General features: G+C 40.4%; 1 protein-coding gene across 1 annotated transcript; it reads left to right on the plus strand.

Annotated features, from left to right (window-relative positions):
• The first annotated feature begins 7291 nt into the window (after nt 1-7291).
• Nucleotides 7292-15635, plus strand: cltrn (collectrin, amino acid transport regulator). The gene is made up of 6 exons (XM_040040103.1): nt 7292-7621; nt 8068-8126; nt 10707-10792; nt 10916-11029; nt 13543-13737; nt 13825-15635. Exons 1-6 carry the CDS (start codon nt 7555-7557, stop codon nt 13952-13954), a joined length of 651 nt encoding a protein of 216 aa, XP_039896037.1. The 5' UTR covers nt 7292-7554; the 3' UTR covers nt 13955-15635.
• The last annotated feature ends 1325 nt before the right edge of the window (nt 15636-16960 follow it).

Consider the following 16960-nt stretch of genomic DNA (forward strand, 5'->3'; position numbering starts at 1 on the left):
AAAGAAGACCCTACGTTCCAATCCATAATTGAATAAAGCTTATTTTATTACAGAACCTTGTACAAATTCTTATCCTGTATCACAATGCAGATGCGGTGTAATATGATACAGCATAATGAAGCCAACAGTTAATCTGTTGTGCTCTGAGGGAACATAGGGAAGCACTTTGAATATCACTCATATTTCCTGCTAAATTAGAATAGCCTTCTATAAATAGTCTGAATTTGGTTTCATCATGAGATAAACAGTTCAGACACTTTAGGCCAACATCCAAAACTAAAATTTTATACAATAAAGAAACTAGAAAGAGCAAAACAAACAGCAAATTTAGCAAACAAACAATGCAACTTACTTTAATGTCACTTTTACTCATGGAGGCTAATATTAGCACCTTAAAAATACTGCTAACGTCCTGACATTAAAGTAATACTTGTATAAAAAAATGACCTTTTGACACAGAAATGGGGCCATTATTAATCAGTAAACATGCACAGAAAAAATACTGGACTCAGAAATGCCGCATGATCCTGTTACAGCTGTAACAGGATCATGTGCGATCATGTATGAGTTGTATAGTTTTAATGTTTTATTTGGGAACAGAATGGTGTGTATGTGTAAGTTTGGTGTTGGAGTTTTTATTATGAATGAATGATGAATTTTTTATGAATTATTATGTCTATTTTTTTTTATGTTTAAGGACAACAGATGGAAATTAGCCTTTGGCTATAATCTGGCATGTTTACATTCATGTAAATTTTTTTTTTTTACATTTATGTTCATTAACATGCACTGTCCTAAATAAATAAATAAATAAATAAATATTAAGCAAACCTTCAAACCTGCATGATGCTGTGCAAAAGTCTCAAGCCACTATTTATTTATCCACTGGTAGGAAAATGGAAAACGATTCAATGAAAAATGTCCAAACATAAACTGAAATACAGTATATTAGATGAATCAGAGTCTGTGAGAGTCTAACAAGCTTGAAAATCAATATTTGGTATGAGCACTGTTACTCTTCACCACAGCCTGAACTCTCTGAGATGGCCTTATTTTCTTTAAGTAGTCTTTAAGAATAGTTCTCCAGGCTTCTTGAAGGACATTCAAAGCTGTTCTTTGGATGTTGAATCCCACACTGCTTCAGTAATATCGAGGTCTGGGTTCTGGGGAAGCCAGTCCCTGACTGATAGTGATTCATTGTATGTTTTTCTACCCAAGTATGTTTGTACTTCATTGGCAGTGTTTTTGGGATCATTATCATGAAAAATGAAGCCACTGCTGATGAGACTCTTTCTGTATAGCGGTCAAGAATATATAGTATTCTGTCCTTCCACTGAGCCCATTTCTGATGAGCCTTTGGTGAGCAGTAGATGGATCATCTGCAGGTCCTGCGTCAGGTTTTTGCTTGACGTTTTTATCCTGTTTCTTAACAGCATGACTTTCAGATGCTGTTTATCTGTCGTAGATGTGTTTTAGAGCTATCAGCCAACAGTTTTTAGGCTGACAGCTTTGGGAGAGCACCTTGTTGGTGCAAAAATACTATTTTATGCCTGTCAAACTGTGTTATGTTTGCATATTTTGTACACACAGCCATTAATAGACAATAGTTTTTCTTTTTTTTTCCTCAGGAGAGATTTGAAAAATATTTTTGAAAGTCTTCAATCTGAATATCACCAGAGTCTCAGATGAAATAAAATATTTTGGATTTTGCAGATCCAGCAGTAATCTGCCCGCTGAGATGATTAACCTTGATTGCCCTTTAAAGAAGCACACAAAATCTAAAAGCCTTGAAAAATGCTTTTCACACTATGAGTTTTACTTTCGGATGCATTTCATGCAGTGTATTGAGGTTCACGTTTTTGTTTTAGTTTCACAATGATTGGGTTAAAAACTGGAATGGCTGTCATGTCTGGGCCTCTGCTGCCACCGTGTGTAGAGAGAAAATACCTGCACCCTGAAAAGTAATTAAGCGCTTAGCAGGAAGTGAACTGTGATCAAGCTAAAATTAATTCAAAATTTAGATAATACACACCAAAAAGGTGAAAACGAAAAGGCATTTAGTGCATTTAACCCCCCCCCCCCCCCCAAAAAAAAACCAACTTAAAGTTATTTGAGCTTTGTGATGTTTTTTTGACATGTCTAAACAATGTTCCAATAAAAGGTCTGAAGAGTGCCAAGAAAATGTCCCTCTCATCATTACACCATCACCACCAGCCTGAACCGCTGATACAAGGAAGGACGCATCCAGCCTTTCATGCTGTTGACACCAATTTCTGACCCCACCATTTAATTGTGACAGCAGAATTTGAGACTCATCGGATAGATATTATCTATTTTTCTGCAAACCCCAGAGATGGCAATGTGGGAAACTCGGACCAGCCCATCAGGTGCCAAACTCACTTAAACTGCCTGTCTTTCCCATTCTGCTGCTCGGTTTGAGGTTTAGCTGGTCATCTTGACCATGTTTAAATGCCCAAATGCACTGAGTTGCCATTTTTTTTTTTTTTTTTTTTTTTTTTTTTTTTTTCAAAGTCAAAGTCAACTTTATTGTCAATTCTGCCACATGTACAGGACATACAGAGAATAGAAACTACGTTACTCTCAATCCCTAGATAAAAAAGCAAATGAACATTTAAATATAAGAGTGATTAAAAAATGCAAGTAAAATATTTTAAAGTAAAAAAATTAAATAAAATTAAATAATATAATACAATTTTACATATAACAAGAAAGCTATACAATATACAATATAAGGGTAAATGACATTGAGTGCAAACCAGGCAGAGTAGTGCAAATAGGCAAATAGTGCAAATGGAGATTTAGTAATGTACGGTAAGAGATAGTGTAACAACAAAGTCTTATGAGGTAATGGCAGTCCAATGCTCCACAAAGTGACTGGTAACTGGTGCAGGCCAGTGAGTGAGTCAGAGAGTGTGTGTGTGTGAGTGTGTGTGACAGAGTTCAGTGAGACCGTGGAGGAGAGAGGGGAGAGGGGGCAGAATCGGGAGGGAGTTAAGCTTCCTGACAGCCTGATGGATGAAGCTGTCCTTCAGCCTGCTGGTCCTGGCCTGGAGACTCCGCAGTCTCCTCCCCGACGGCAGCAGCTTGAAGAAGCTTTGCATTGGGTGCGTGGGATCAGCCGCTATGCAAAGGGCTTTTTTAGTGAGACGGGTGCTGTAAATGTCCTGGAGGGAGGGGAGAGAGACACCAATGATCCTCTCTGCAGCTCTCACTATGCGTTGGAGGGTTCTATGACAGGACGCATTGCAGGCTCCAAACCACATAGTGATGCAGCTCGACAGGATGCTCTCGATGGTGCCTCTGTAGAAAGTCTGCATGATGGGGGCTGGTGCTCCTGCTCTTCTTAGTTTGCGGAGAAAGAAGAGACGCTGCTGTGATTTCTTGGCCAGTGCTGTGGTGTTGTACGTCCAGGAGAGATCCTCTGTGATGTGCACACCCAAGAACTTGGTGCTGCTCACTCTCTCCACAGACGCTCCGTCAATGGTCAGAGGAGCATGTTGGGTGTGCATTCTCCTGAAGTCCACAACAATCTCCTTTGTCTTCTCCACATTCAGAGAGAGATTGTTGTCAGCACACCACGTGGCCAGGCGTCTCACCTCACTTCTGTAGTCGGTCTCATCCCTGTTGCTAATGAGACCCACCACCGTTGTGTCGTCCGCAAACTTGATGAAGAGGTTGGAGCTGTATGATGGAGTGCAGTCATGGGTCAGCAGAGTGAAGAGGAGGGGGCTCAGCACACATCCCTGCGGGGCCCCCGTGTTTAAAATGATGGTGCTGGATGTGTTACTGCCGACCCGTACTGCTTGAGGTCTTCCGGTGAGGAAATCCAACAGCCAGTTGCACAGTGAGGTGTTGAGCCCCAGCTGGACCAGTTTTTGGGTGAGCTGTTGGGGGATTATAGTGTTGAATGCTGAACTGAAATCTATGAACAGCATTCGAACATATGAGTCTTTATTGTCCAGGTGTGTGAGTGCTGAGTGGAGTGCAGTGCAGATGGCATCATCGGTTGAGCGGTTGGGCCGATACGCAAACTGGAAGGGATCCAGGGAGGGGGGCAGGACAGTCTTGATGTGTTGCATGACTAGTCGTTCGAAGCACTTCATCAGGATGGGAGTAAGTGCAACAGGACGGTAGTCATTAAAGCAGGAGGGAGATGACTTTTTTGGAACCGGAATGATTGTGGTGGCTTTAAAACATGTGGGGACGACAGCCTGGATGAGTGATATGTTGAAGATGTCTGTGAAGACATCAGTGAGTTCCACTGCACAGTCTCTCAGTACACGACCAGGAATGTTGTCAGGACCCGGAGCTTTACGTGCATTGATCCTGCTGAGGGATCTCCTCACGCTGTCCGGGGACAGGGTCATCACCTGGTCACCAGGAGGGGGTGGGGTCTTCTGTGCAGTGGTGCTGTTTTGGACTTCAAAGCGAGCAAAGAAAGTGTTCAGCTCGTTCAGCAGGGGGATAGTGCTATCACAGGTCTGTGGTGGGGGCTTGTAATCTGTGATGGTCTGAATGCCCCGCCACAGGCTCCGTGAGTCTCTGCTGTCTTTGAAGTGATGCGATATTTTCCTGGAGTACTGTCTCTTAGCCTCTCTGATGCCACGGGAAAGGTTGGCCCTAGCTGTCCTCAGGCTTGCCTCGTCTCCATCTCTGAAGGCAACATTCCGAGCTTTCAGCAGCCTGTAGACCTCTCCTGTCATCCATGGTTTTTGATTGGCCCGGACAGTTATGGTTTTCGTGACTGTTACATCCTCAATACACTTGTTGATGTAGGCAGTAACAGTCTCTGCGTACTCCTGGAGGTCAGTGGTGTTGTTATAGGTGGCAGCCTGCTTAAACATGTTCCAGTCCGTGGTGTTGAAGCAGTCCTGTAAAGCCTCTGAAGACCCTTCTGGCCACACTTTTATCTGCTTACGAACCGGTTTGGTGACTTTAACGAGCGGTCTGTAGGCAGGCATTAGCATGACAGTGATATGGTCTGAGGCGCCGAGGTGGGGGAGGGGAAAAGCTTTGTAAGCTCCTCTCTGGGTGGTGTAAACAAAGTCCAGTGTGTTATTTCCCCTTGTTGGAAAGTCAATGTGTTGTTGTATTTTTGGAAACACGCACTTTAAGTCTGCATGATTGAAATCCCCAGCCAGGATGAGAAAAGCATCAGGATGGGCTGTCTGCTGCTCACTGATGTGCTGATACAGTTCATTCAGTGCCTCATTCCTGTTGTTGACATTGGAGGAGGGAGGGATGTACACAGCGCACAGTAGTATGGCTGTATATGTATATATAATGATATACATACATATTTGATTGGCTGATTTGTCAAGGAAGGAGGAAGGAAGAGGAAAGACCAGTTATTCTTACTGTAACCCAGTGGCTCAACCCTCAGTGATGCGTCATCGTGGTCTGTTTTATTGGAAAACACTTATGACATTTTATGGGTACAAAAGATCGTTTATTGTAGGAGAGTTTCATGTGGTCTGCTGTGGTGTTTTAAATCACTGAAACAGTCTGTTATGGGGGAAAGGAGACTTTACATTCAAACTTGACCCATGTGAACTTAATTTCCAATAAATGGCGGTTTCAAACGTACTTTTCTGAGACAGTGGTTAAAAAATTAACCTAACAGCTGATGAGGAAGAATGGATCATTAACCTTATATAAGTGCCAGCTTAGATATTGATTGACTGAATAACTGAAAGTGTTTGCAAAGGCTTTTTCAGTAAAGAGGATGAGAATGAGCTCACTGGGATCTGTTGTGGGAGATTTTAATTCTGCATCACATAGCAAAGCTAGGTTAGACCTGATTACCATGTGGGAGGAACAGGGAGTGTGGAGAGGACAGTTTGTCCTGCTTGACTCTGACCGAGCAGGACTGGGTCAGAAAGGACAGAGAGTGCTGGGCTGATTTCACCTGTATCCCAAATCAGACTTTTGGGCTTAACCCTCACGCAACCAAAATATTTTAGTGACTAAAATAATCAAGTGACTTCGCTTCGTTTCATACAGAAGTACTGTTTTGTGTATCATACTTGTACTCTTTCCTTTATCTGTGATATTTATTCTGATAACATGATTTTCAAGGGGTTTGAATCCACCGTCCGGTGTGTGTGTAGTCTCCATATGCTGTCCATGTCTGGGTGGGTTCTCTCCAGTTACTCAGAGATCCTCCCACAGTCCAAAACATGCAGTTACAGTATGGGATTAGCTTCACCGCTAATTCTGAATTGGCCATAAGTGTGAATGTGAATGCAAATGGTTTTCTGCACCCCGCCTCTCACCCTGTGGCAGCTGGGATATGCTCCATGTTTTCAAGTTAACTAGTAAACCCAACTCATCTCCTTCAGCTGAGCTGTTTGCATCCTCATTTTGTGCATCAAGTATCCTCAAGGCTTCTCCTGCAGTCAATCTTGCTACCTCATTTCATGATCTAGTGTAAACATATGGCTGGGTCGCCGGCGGGTTAAATGAACTGCACCTGAAATGGACCTGTTCTGCTTATCCTTATTTTCTAGCCTCTTAGAATGCATAATGAGATTGTTGTTTTTCATGTCCTTGATTTGTCATAGGTGATAAAGACCCTTCTTGTTTAAATCCTGTCATTGCAATCCTGTCAAGTTCCTGAAGGGCTGGCAAATATGAGAAATCTGACTCTGGAGTACTGCCCTCTCTCTCTCTCTTTTTGACTTTTATTTCTATGGCACATGCACTCTGATACCAGCAGTGATCATGTTTACCACCACTTACCAACAGCAGCACTGCTTTAGAACAGAAACCATCGAGCCTTTGCAAAGATCACGGCTCCTCGAGATAGTTTAATACCTGTGGCTGGGTGAGGGGATTTTGTAAATGCTGTGCAAGGATTTATAAGTGGGGCTCAGGGTTCCAGGCTTAAACAACAACAACAACAACAACTGCACTACAACTACACCCTGTGGGTCGCACTATTTGCTCTTCTTCTAAATTCCTCTGTTAGTTTCACCTTTAATGTTTTAATGTTGTTTTCTTTTAAAATGAAAGGTAACAGTTTACATATCATATCATATCATATCATATCGTATATGTAAAAATAAAAATATGGAACTGGAAAAAATGATAACAGATCCACTTCTATTAATTAGTAGATGCTATATTCTTTCCCAGGCTGTTTCTGTTTCTAGGGGTCACTACTTATTACACCATTTTAAGTGGCTGTAACTTGGAAGTTCACACACTGTGCTATACTAGGTAAATAGAAACAGACTGGGCCGTTCTGTTCTCCTCTGGGAGGTCTGCCTCTATCACATTAGACCTATCTGGCTCCTTTGGAAAGCATGAACAAACAGCGCCCACTTGACTGTTTCCATGCAGTGCAGCGCAGTGACAGCCATTGTTTTTTACAGAGAGGACAGATTAGTTCAGGTGTGTCTTGGCTTAACCATTAAACCCAGGCTTTATCCAGGTAAATCCTCTGCCGACCTCTTTAGATCGGTGAATGCTGGGACCTTTGCCTGAGCTTTTACAGCATTGTGTTATTCTGCTTTTTGTTTTCTGGGAAAAATGTTGGAAAAGATCTTGCTCCTGCTCAGTTTGTCACTTTCTGTGGCGGAAGAGCTCTGTAAACCAGGTAAGGCTCTTAAAATGTAACCTTTGGTCAAATATTGTGTGTTCACATTTTTTTTAAAAAATACATAAATTCACTAATATGAGTAAACACAGGCTTTGTGTACAGGCGTTTTATCCCTTCTTAGCCCAGTAGTCAGTGTGGAATGCAGCTTCTAATCTATTTACTGGAACAAAGTCAGATTAGACACATAACTTAGCATTTACCTCACAACAAGGGTTTCATTCATTCCATCGTGATTGTAGACTTGAACAATGATCCTAAAATTGCTAATCTACAACCAAACTATGAGGAAATAGCTGAGAGAGACTAAATTTGGTACTGCTGCTCTTGGGATTCAGTCTATCAGCACAGGAAAGATAAACTGCAGCAGCTACACTTCTCATCTAAAGCCTAGCACAGCAATTCATGGCACGCAGAGGACATTTCAGTCTGTTTTATCTTTATAGGTGTTGGAGAAGCCTACAAAGTTCGATTCAGCATCAAAACCGCACTGGGAGATCAAGCTGTATGTATATATTTAAATATTCCTCCACATCCTCAGATCGCTCTTCTTGCCATAAACAGCTCTGACTTCATAATATTAAAAACAGGAATGCAATCCCATTCCCTAAAACATTTGAATGTTTTGTGAATTATAAATAAAGAAAGTAATGATTTCCAACCTATATTTACAAAGAAAATGTGGTGGAACTGAGAAATGTGATCATTCATGTCCAGCATTACAATCAGTTGAAGTTCCAGGTGCAACAATAGACCGGAAAAGTTGTGTAATGCTAAAAAAAACAAAACAAAAAAACAAGCAATACACCCCCAAACACCTGCTTTGGACACATCTTAGTAATTAGATAAACAGGATTACATATAAAAAAACCATGCTAGGCAGGGTAAGTCTTTCGACACAGGGAGAATTTCAATACTCTGGCACAGATTTGTGGAACAAAGAGGAAACGGAGAGAATTTTAATCTTCTGCAGTACACTGATCATAGATAATATCATTAATGTTTCAGAGAATCCAGCAAAATCTCTGTACGCAAGAGAAAAGGGCTGCAAATCACTGCTGAATGGCTGTCATGCCCTCAGAGAACACTTTAATATAAATCAGACATGAATCTGGAGTGAACATCACCGCATGGGCTCAGGAATACTTTTGAAAGTTCAAAGTGTACCATGCAAATAAAAAATACATGCAGAAACAAGATCCAGAGATGCTGCTGTCTCCGTTTATGCAGCTCATTCAAAAGAGATTGAGACAAAGAGGAAAAACCTCCTGAACAGCTTTCCTCTTTAAGATCTGTGATGGCCCTGAGTGCTTTTGTGACGATACCATGGGCAACTTGCAAATCTTTAAAGGCACCGTTGAAACTCCATGATGCACTCACTAGCCACTTTATTAGGACCTGCTTCTATCTGCCTTAATCCTTTATCTCAACAAAGCGGTGAAAACATTTCTTCAGAGTTTTATGCAGCGACTGCAAATTTTGTACGCACATCCATTATGTGAATCTCCCTTTGCACATTCCAAAGGTGTCTGTTGGGCTGAGATCTGGTGACTGTGGAGGTTATTTGAGTACAGTGAACTCACTGTCATGCTCAAGGAACCAGTTCGAGATGATCTGAAATTTGCAGCTGGGTTGTTATTGTGTTGAAAGCAGCCATTAGAAGATGGGTACACTGTGGTCATAAAGGGATAGATGCTGTCAGCAACAATGCTCAAGCAGGATGTGGCCTTTAAATTTAGCACTAAAAGCACCAGAGTGTGCCAAAAAATATCCCCCACTCTATTACAACACCAGGAGCATCCTGAACTGTTGATACACAGCATCCATGTGTTCATATCATTTAGACCAGGGGTGTCCAACTCCAAGCCTTGAGGGCCGGTGTCCTGCAGGTTTCAGATATCACCCTGGGTCAACACACCTGAATCAAATGATTAGTTCATTACGAGGCCTCTGGAGAACTTCAAGACATGTTAAGGGGGTAATTTATCCATTTAAATCAACTGTGTTGGATCAAGGAGACATCTAAAACCTGAAGGACACCGGCCCTCAAGGCCTGGAGTTGGACACCGCTGATTTAGACCAAATTCTGACCTTATTAATGCTCATCTTTCTAATCTTCTATTGTCTAGTTTCCTGCTCTTAGCTGACAGGAGTGCTTCCCGGTGTGGTCTTCTGCTTTCTGCTTCAAGATTTGGTGTGCTATGCGTCGAGAGATCATCTTCTTTGTGGTTGTAACTAGCAGTTATGAGTTGCTTTTGCCTTCCTGTTAACTTAAAGCAGTCTGGCCATTGTTCTCTGACCCTTTGCATCAACAAGGCATTTTCACATAGAGAACTGCTGCTTACTGGATATTTTCTCTCTGTTTTCTGGACTGTTTGTTGTTACAGATGGTTGTGTGCGAACATCTAAGCAAATCAGAAATTCCTGAAATACTCAGAACCTGGACGCGTGGCATTAAAAGCCACTGACACGCATGCTTGCGTGTGGTTGGACAATTAGATATGTATGTTGATGAGCAGTTAAACAGATGTACCTAATAAGGTGGTCACGATTGCATACGTAGATTTTAAAATTGAAAGTCTTGCTTATTTCAGCAAGAACACATCGCACATTCGTTGGGTACTGCAGCAGATGAAATCGAGAATCGAGAGATTAAACGTCTGTTCAGACCTGTTAGGCATTATAACCGTTCTGCACATTATGAGGGAACAAATATGACAGAGGAGGCCTCAAATATCAGCAGGGACACAGCAGCAGTAAGTGTTGGGAAATTTCCAAATACTTACAGAGGGAGTAGAAATGCTACTTTTCCAATTTAAATGCAACTTGCTGATGGTATGAAGTTTAAGACACACACACACACACACACACACCAATATTAACTAATTTCCAAATCATTAACTTCTGCTTTTATTAATATTTTACACGCCATCATTTTAGAGTCATGGTTACAATCAAGTGCTTAATATTATCCAGAATTCTCTTAAAGTGCATGTGACTGCTTAATATGAGGCCAAGGTCCATGTGGCAAACAGTTAACCTTTGCTGAAAAACAGTCCCTAATCTGATGTTGCTGATTTTGCAGTATCCCTGGAACAAAAATGAAATGTTCCTTTTCCGGGCCGCTCTGGCTTTTGCCATGAGGGATTTCACTAACGGAGAAGAATTTGGGTAAGACTGTTTCTGTGTCATCTGTTCTTAAAGAGTTGTAAAAACATAATAGAACATCTCTTAACACGATAGGTGACTCACATTTTATAACTTCGCTTTCATTGTCTTGTAAAACTTCACCAGGGTTTCAGACATCCATCCGTGTAACGAGACTCAGAGAGTGTCCTTCTGGTTTGTGGTGACGAGGCCGAACACCAGGGATCTTGTTGATAAAGGAACTGTGGAGATGGCTATAAAGTAATCACATGCTACAGTTTTAGTTATTGGTACTATTATTGTTATATTTTCTTCTTAGCTGGATGTAAATAATGGATGTTAAAGTATTTTTTTAAACATTTATTACCCATTTTATCATTTCCTAGAAAATTCTAAAATGACTAATAACTAATGGGTTTTTCAAATAAATATGAATGGGGGCGTAATTATGTTCCCAATGAATGTTTGGCTCACATATGGTGCGAAAGTGCAGCTTTCTAGATTATGTAGCGCAGGAACAGGTGCGTCGTGACATTTTTTATATTTTGCTTTAACACGTGTGCCTGTGTCATGGCTTTTGGTTACTCTCTCACACAAGATTTGCCACTGCCAGAGGTTTGTTTTCTTTTGAACAAGGCTTCAAAGCTCCAACCTAAACCACAAACCTGATCACTAACCTTAACACTTCAAACACTTTGCTTTCAAACACCATCTATTTTATGTATGCATGCATGAGCAGGTTTACCCTGGGTTATGCAGTGTGGCCATAGAAACTAAGTCGATCCCTTTTATTTTTTATGAAGTAACAGGTTATTTTTGTACTTAAGTGAACATAATTTCCCTCATGTAGGTAATGAGCATTCTCATTTAAACATTTCCATCCGTCCATCACACTTTTCTGGTCACCAGTCCATTACAGGAGAAACAGAGAGAGACGGCTGTTCATGCTCACATTCAAGCCTGCTGTCTCCTTGGATTGTGAGAGGAAGCCAGGAGTGACCGGAGAGAAGCCACACAGGCAGGGGCACAATATGCTGTGTCCACAGTGAAAAGCCTCAACCAGCCATTAACATCCACTATTTTAATGGATCACAATAACTGATACAGAAAGCAGTAGAATTTATTTAAAAAGCGAACAAATACTTTTAGTAACCCCCCCCCAAAAAAAGCGCCAAACAAATCCTCTGTTTCTACTGTAAATGCACATGTTATGTAGAGCAGCATAACTTAAGGCAGGTGCTCTTCACCATTTTTGTATTTTTAGCATTTACGGTTAGCATTTATGAAGCTCAAATTTTGTATGGGACTTTGCACCGAACCACTACTCCTTTGTACTGGGACGAGTCACTTCATAAATGTTTGGTCAACTAGCGTGTTTATTTCCAGCTGGCATCTTATCTTTGGAGGTTTTCCAGGCTCATATCTAGGAGGAGACTCACAGGCAGACTTTGGAATCACAGATTTCCCAAGATTCTGGCACAAATTCACCAGCTTGTAGAATTTATGTGGGAAGTCGGGGTATTTTGAAGCTTTTTTTCCTGTACAGGAACGATAAGGTCAGCTAATTAAAAAAAAAAGTTTTAAAATTGTAGTTTGAATTCAAACTACAGCCATTGTTTTTATACAGTTTAATACCTGTAAGAATGCATTGATTACTATTTCTGATCCTCGGCAGCCTTGGCCTACTTCAGTAGCTTCTGTGTCCAGCTTGTACAGCAGGTCCTGCAGAGGAACTGGCCAACTGCAAACTAACTTAATGGGTTCGCAGTGTGTATACCACTCACTGTTGAGGCACTGCTGTGTTAACTTGGCATACTTTCACCACCTCCTCTTGTCTGCCTCCTTAATGCATTCGTTTCAGGGGATGCTAAGTTCTAAGACGACAAACTGGTTTCAAAGCTTCCAAAAAACAGTTCCAGCCCCAGGTCAACCTAAAAGTTAAAAACAGTTTTATCACTCATGATAAAAAAAATGCTTTTGTGTGTGACTCATCAGTTTTAAGAAGTACTTAGAGATCCCCTGGAGGATGTACTGTACTGAGAAATGACCCTGACCGGAGGAAAGAGTTTAAAATCGGCTACATTTAAGCATTACTGAAACACTGTTGCATGAACACGTGGAGCAAAAGTGTGACTTTAACGTCCGCATACTTGTGTTTTTGACACAAAGTTGCAAATCTTTAAGTATTTGGCCAATGAAACACTTTGTGCTTTTTGTCTCTGCGCACCACTACAGTGGATTTTATCTGGATATGATTAAAATGCAGCTTTAATTAAAGCTGCATTAACCTCAATTGCAGCCACTTTTATGTATTTTCAGAGAAATTGGACAACTGACTGTCAAGTAGTTGAGAAATAACTTGCATTTTGTGGCCTTAATGCTCAACATGACGTCCAAAGAACAAGTGAAAGAGGCCATCGTTAGGCTTGGAAAATCTAAATAAATCCATCAGGGAGATAGGAAAAAAAACTTCAGGAGTTTTTTTTTAAAAAAGAATGAATGCACAGACCAACTCAGCAACACTAAAAGACCCTAAAGACCACAGAAGATAACTGATGAAGTGCATGATGACAGAATTGTTTCTAAAGTTAAGAAAATGTTTGGACAACCAGAACGATGGGAAGAGAAAAGTATTTCTAGATCTACTGGATTTAATCAACTTAGGTGGTGTAAAGAGGCACAACTGTAAAAACTGTGTTGCTGTCCAGAGTCAGTGCAGTTTTGCCTTTTCCAGAATAATCCCCTTAAATGAAATCTTTTCTTTTGTCCAATAGAAAATCGAGAAATCGAATCAACGGTGCTTTTCTGCTAACAGATAAAACTCTGGAGTTCGATGGCATCTATCCCACTCTGGCAGCACCGGTCTCCCCTGACACCCCTCCGTGGCTCATTGTCTTCGGGGTGGTCATGGGTGCAGTTAGCCTCGGCATCATCGCCCTGCTTGTGTATCCTCTGGTCCAAAGAAAACTGTGAGCAGATGACTGTGGATGTATTTAATTTAGCTTTTTGAAAATATGATAACTGAGCTTCATTTGATCTGCTCATTCTTTTTGTAGGAAGAAAAACATGGATGCAGATGACGAGGACAGCGACGAAGAGACAGGGGTGAAAACGGCTGAAAACGGTGCAAATGACGGTATTTATAACTCGACGTTCTCGGACGATGAGCGATTCACGCAGATGTAAAGTGCTCTTATAAAAAAACTGCCGTGCCACAGTGTGAAAAATAATGTGATTTTCTTTAAAGTTTCTAATGTAATTATTTCAGTTTTGACATGTTAATTTGCTGGGCCTTTAAATACAATAATCACAGGCTGCCTTAAACAAATCCAGTGTTTCACACTATTTAACTGCCGTTTTACAAATAAATGTGTTTTTTTTTCCCCTCAACCAAAGTGTTGAAGGATGATTTATCAAAGATCTCTGTATGACAGGTTGTGTTAAGATATTTCGCCAAAGTGGGGTCTATATACTAACCATTTACAACCAGTCAAATGGTCCCATTTATGAAGAAGGCTCCTTCCTACCTTTGTAAGTCTAGGAGGCCTGGCGTTATGATTACCTTTGAAGGAATTTAATAAAATCCTCTGTTAAACCACTCATGGTTCCTTATCTGCACTCTGTGTTGGTACAAAGTTTCAAGATTATGTGTGAACAGGTGTTTAAACTGCAATGTTTGACTTGCTGTATTCTGCCTCCCTGCAGGGCATTTCCCTCAAATGATTTAACACCGGTGACCTTTCACAGGGAGTAAACTGTTACCAGTAATTCTGGTAAAGAGTCTGGTCATATTACTGGTATTTCCGAGTATTAAAGACGATGTGACACTCTATAGATTTTTCTTCAGGGTTCTTAGAGTTCTGTAAAGATGTTGAATATCCCACCCCTCTCACCAAAGAGCCAATCAACAGCTAAACCTAGAAACATACGAGCCAATCACGATGCAGCATTGACTCAGTAGCGCTTGACAGCTCTGTGCTGGCAGGTAAATCCACTTGTTAATGAAATTGTAGCTTGTATGCAGCTGCATTCGTTTGGTGCTCTCATGGGATCAGCAGAGATGATGAATTTGTTGGCACTTACCGGATTAAGACTAATAAAGTCTTAATGCTGATGGTGAAAAAAAAGAGCTTTATAGCTTATCTGGTGCAAATTCACCAAACATTTGAACATTTTTAAAAATCACATTTGATATTTGGTTTCATAAATGCAGTTTTGATGCCACAATGGTAACATTTATGGATGTCTATCTTTAGAGAGGGGCAATAACACCACTAAATAGGCACTTCTAAGTTAACATGTGGTAAAAAGTAAATGACCTGGTTCTTATATAGAGCTGTTCTACTCTGCTTGAGCACTCAAAGCACTTTGTTCAACTTGCCTCATTCATCCATTCACAAAAACACTTTTTTTCATGCCTAAGTGGTTTCTATCTAATATTCACACTCAAATGAACTCTTTGAGAGCAACTTGGTGTTCAGTAACTTGCCCAAGGAGACTTAGTGACTAACTCAGAAATAATTCCAGTTGATGGTATTCTAATTTACAGAATAATTACAGCTTATTAAACATTCATATGGCTCTAAGGGTTGTGGTAACTTTTCCAAATCTGTTTTTGACTTTGAATAAAATTATACAGATAAATAATCTGACTAAACGGAAGATATTTCTATTTATGTATGCAGGCTGACTTTCTAGAAACTTAAGTTAACTTTCCAGACACACTGGACCCATTTGTTAATCAATAATGTGACCAAAGGGATGTTTGCAGATTTTTTTTAGGAGGACCCATAGCAGCAATGCTGTGGCCATTGTTCTGGAGGAAACATGCTATATGCTATATGTAAAAGGGCAAACTGTTTTAAAAAAAAAAAGCAAATACAGAACTTTATATGCAGCCATGACAGTGATGAAAATTTCTGATTCCTCATTTTATTGACCTGGCCTTTTCACTTTCTCTGTTTGGTATTCTTACTCTTAAAATCCATGTCAAGCTATGCACTAAGGTTATAGGTGCCATCCTTAAAACACAAAAGGTTTTCTCTTTGTTTTTGACCCTTAGCATCCCTCATATATTGAGTTCCAGATGGTTCCACCGGGGTAAAGGATTACTCTTCCTAAAAATAAAAAAAAAAGCTTTTTGTAAAAATTGTTTTTTCCCCATGATTCAAGGGAACAGTTTTTAGGGTGTTTACAAGCATTAAGGTTTTTCTGTGCTAAAAGGTCACCGCGTGAGCCATTATGAGAACAGTTTGAGTGGTTTGAGTTTGATGGGTGCTGTATTTATTCAAACTGGTTTGCACAGATGAGCAGCTATATCATACTTAACACAGAGGACGGAGGCTCAGGCAACACGGCCATCGTAAGAGACCACATCTCGAGAAATGTTCTTGAGATATCCCTCCCAAGGCAATACTTAAAACCAGACTTGGAAAATGGACATAACCAATAACCCGAGGGACCTGAATGAAATAATCAGAAGATGCCCTGCAACCTCAAAACATCAAATAAACAAACAAACCAGAAAACTAGCCACATTTCACTGGTTTCTCCAGTATCAGCTAAGAGATGGCTTTTTAGTCCCCCCCCAAAAAATCATAGAAGAAATAATCACATCGACCTAAATTTACAGTTTTCAACCAGAATTTAACGCAACTACAAGGAAAGTGGCGCCATCTCGCGGTGCCATTTAGCAATTGCAGCATACAAGGTATTTATGAATTTTCAATGAAGCATAAGTTACCGACACATACTTTTATCCGGGCCTAGTTGCTATGGTAAAATTAACCTTTATGACCTGAAGTATGACATAGTTACCTTTCTTTTTTTTTAATAAGCTTTTCTATTTTATTAGAAAATATAATCTAAGTGTGGGAGGATAAAAAATTAAACAGCTTTAAGTCTCTTTTGTTTCTTATTTCCTTGCTGAATAATTTTCACACTGCCCGATTTGTATCTAGTTGAAGTGTGTTTTGAATTTTTAGCTCTAAAAAACTAGAGAACTGTCATTTTCTTCTTCTTAATTATCAGTAACTATTTCCAGCTTTTCCTTTGTAATTTTCCAGCTGCAGTCCTTGTGTTTTAACTTCAGGTGGCACCATTGTACTGTCAGATATTGTTTCCTGGCCCAACGCTGGGGTCTTATTCTTCACAGCACTTTTCTCAGCATCCCTTAAAGTGTGCATAAATGTA

This window comes from Simochromis diagramma, unplaced genomic scaffold (genome assembly GCF_900408965.1).
Source record: "Simochromis diagramma unplaced genomic scaffold, fSimDia1.1 OVJJ01000026.1, whole genome shotgun sequence".
NCBI lineage: Eukaryota > Metazoa > Chordata > Actinopteri > Cichliformes > Cichlidae > Simochromis > Simochromis diagramma.

What these genes read in the sequence shown, in the direction of transcription:
- cltrn (XM_040040103.1), top strand. Translation starts at nt 7,555, where the DNA reads ATGTTGGAAAAGATCTTGCTCCTGCTCAGTTTGTCACTTTCTGTGGCG. An exon ending in ACTAACGGAGAAGAATTTGG is followed by an intron (nt 10,793 to 10,915) that starts GTAAGACTGTTT and finishes AAACTTCACCAG; the next exon opens with GGTTTCAGACATCCATCCGT. An exon ending in ACTGTGGAGATGGCTATAAA is followed by an intron (nt 11,030 to 13,542) that starts GTAATCACATGC and finishes TTTGTCCAATAG; the next exon opens with AAAATCGAGAAATCGAATCA.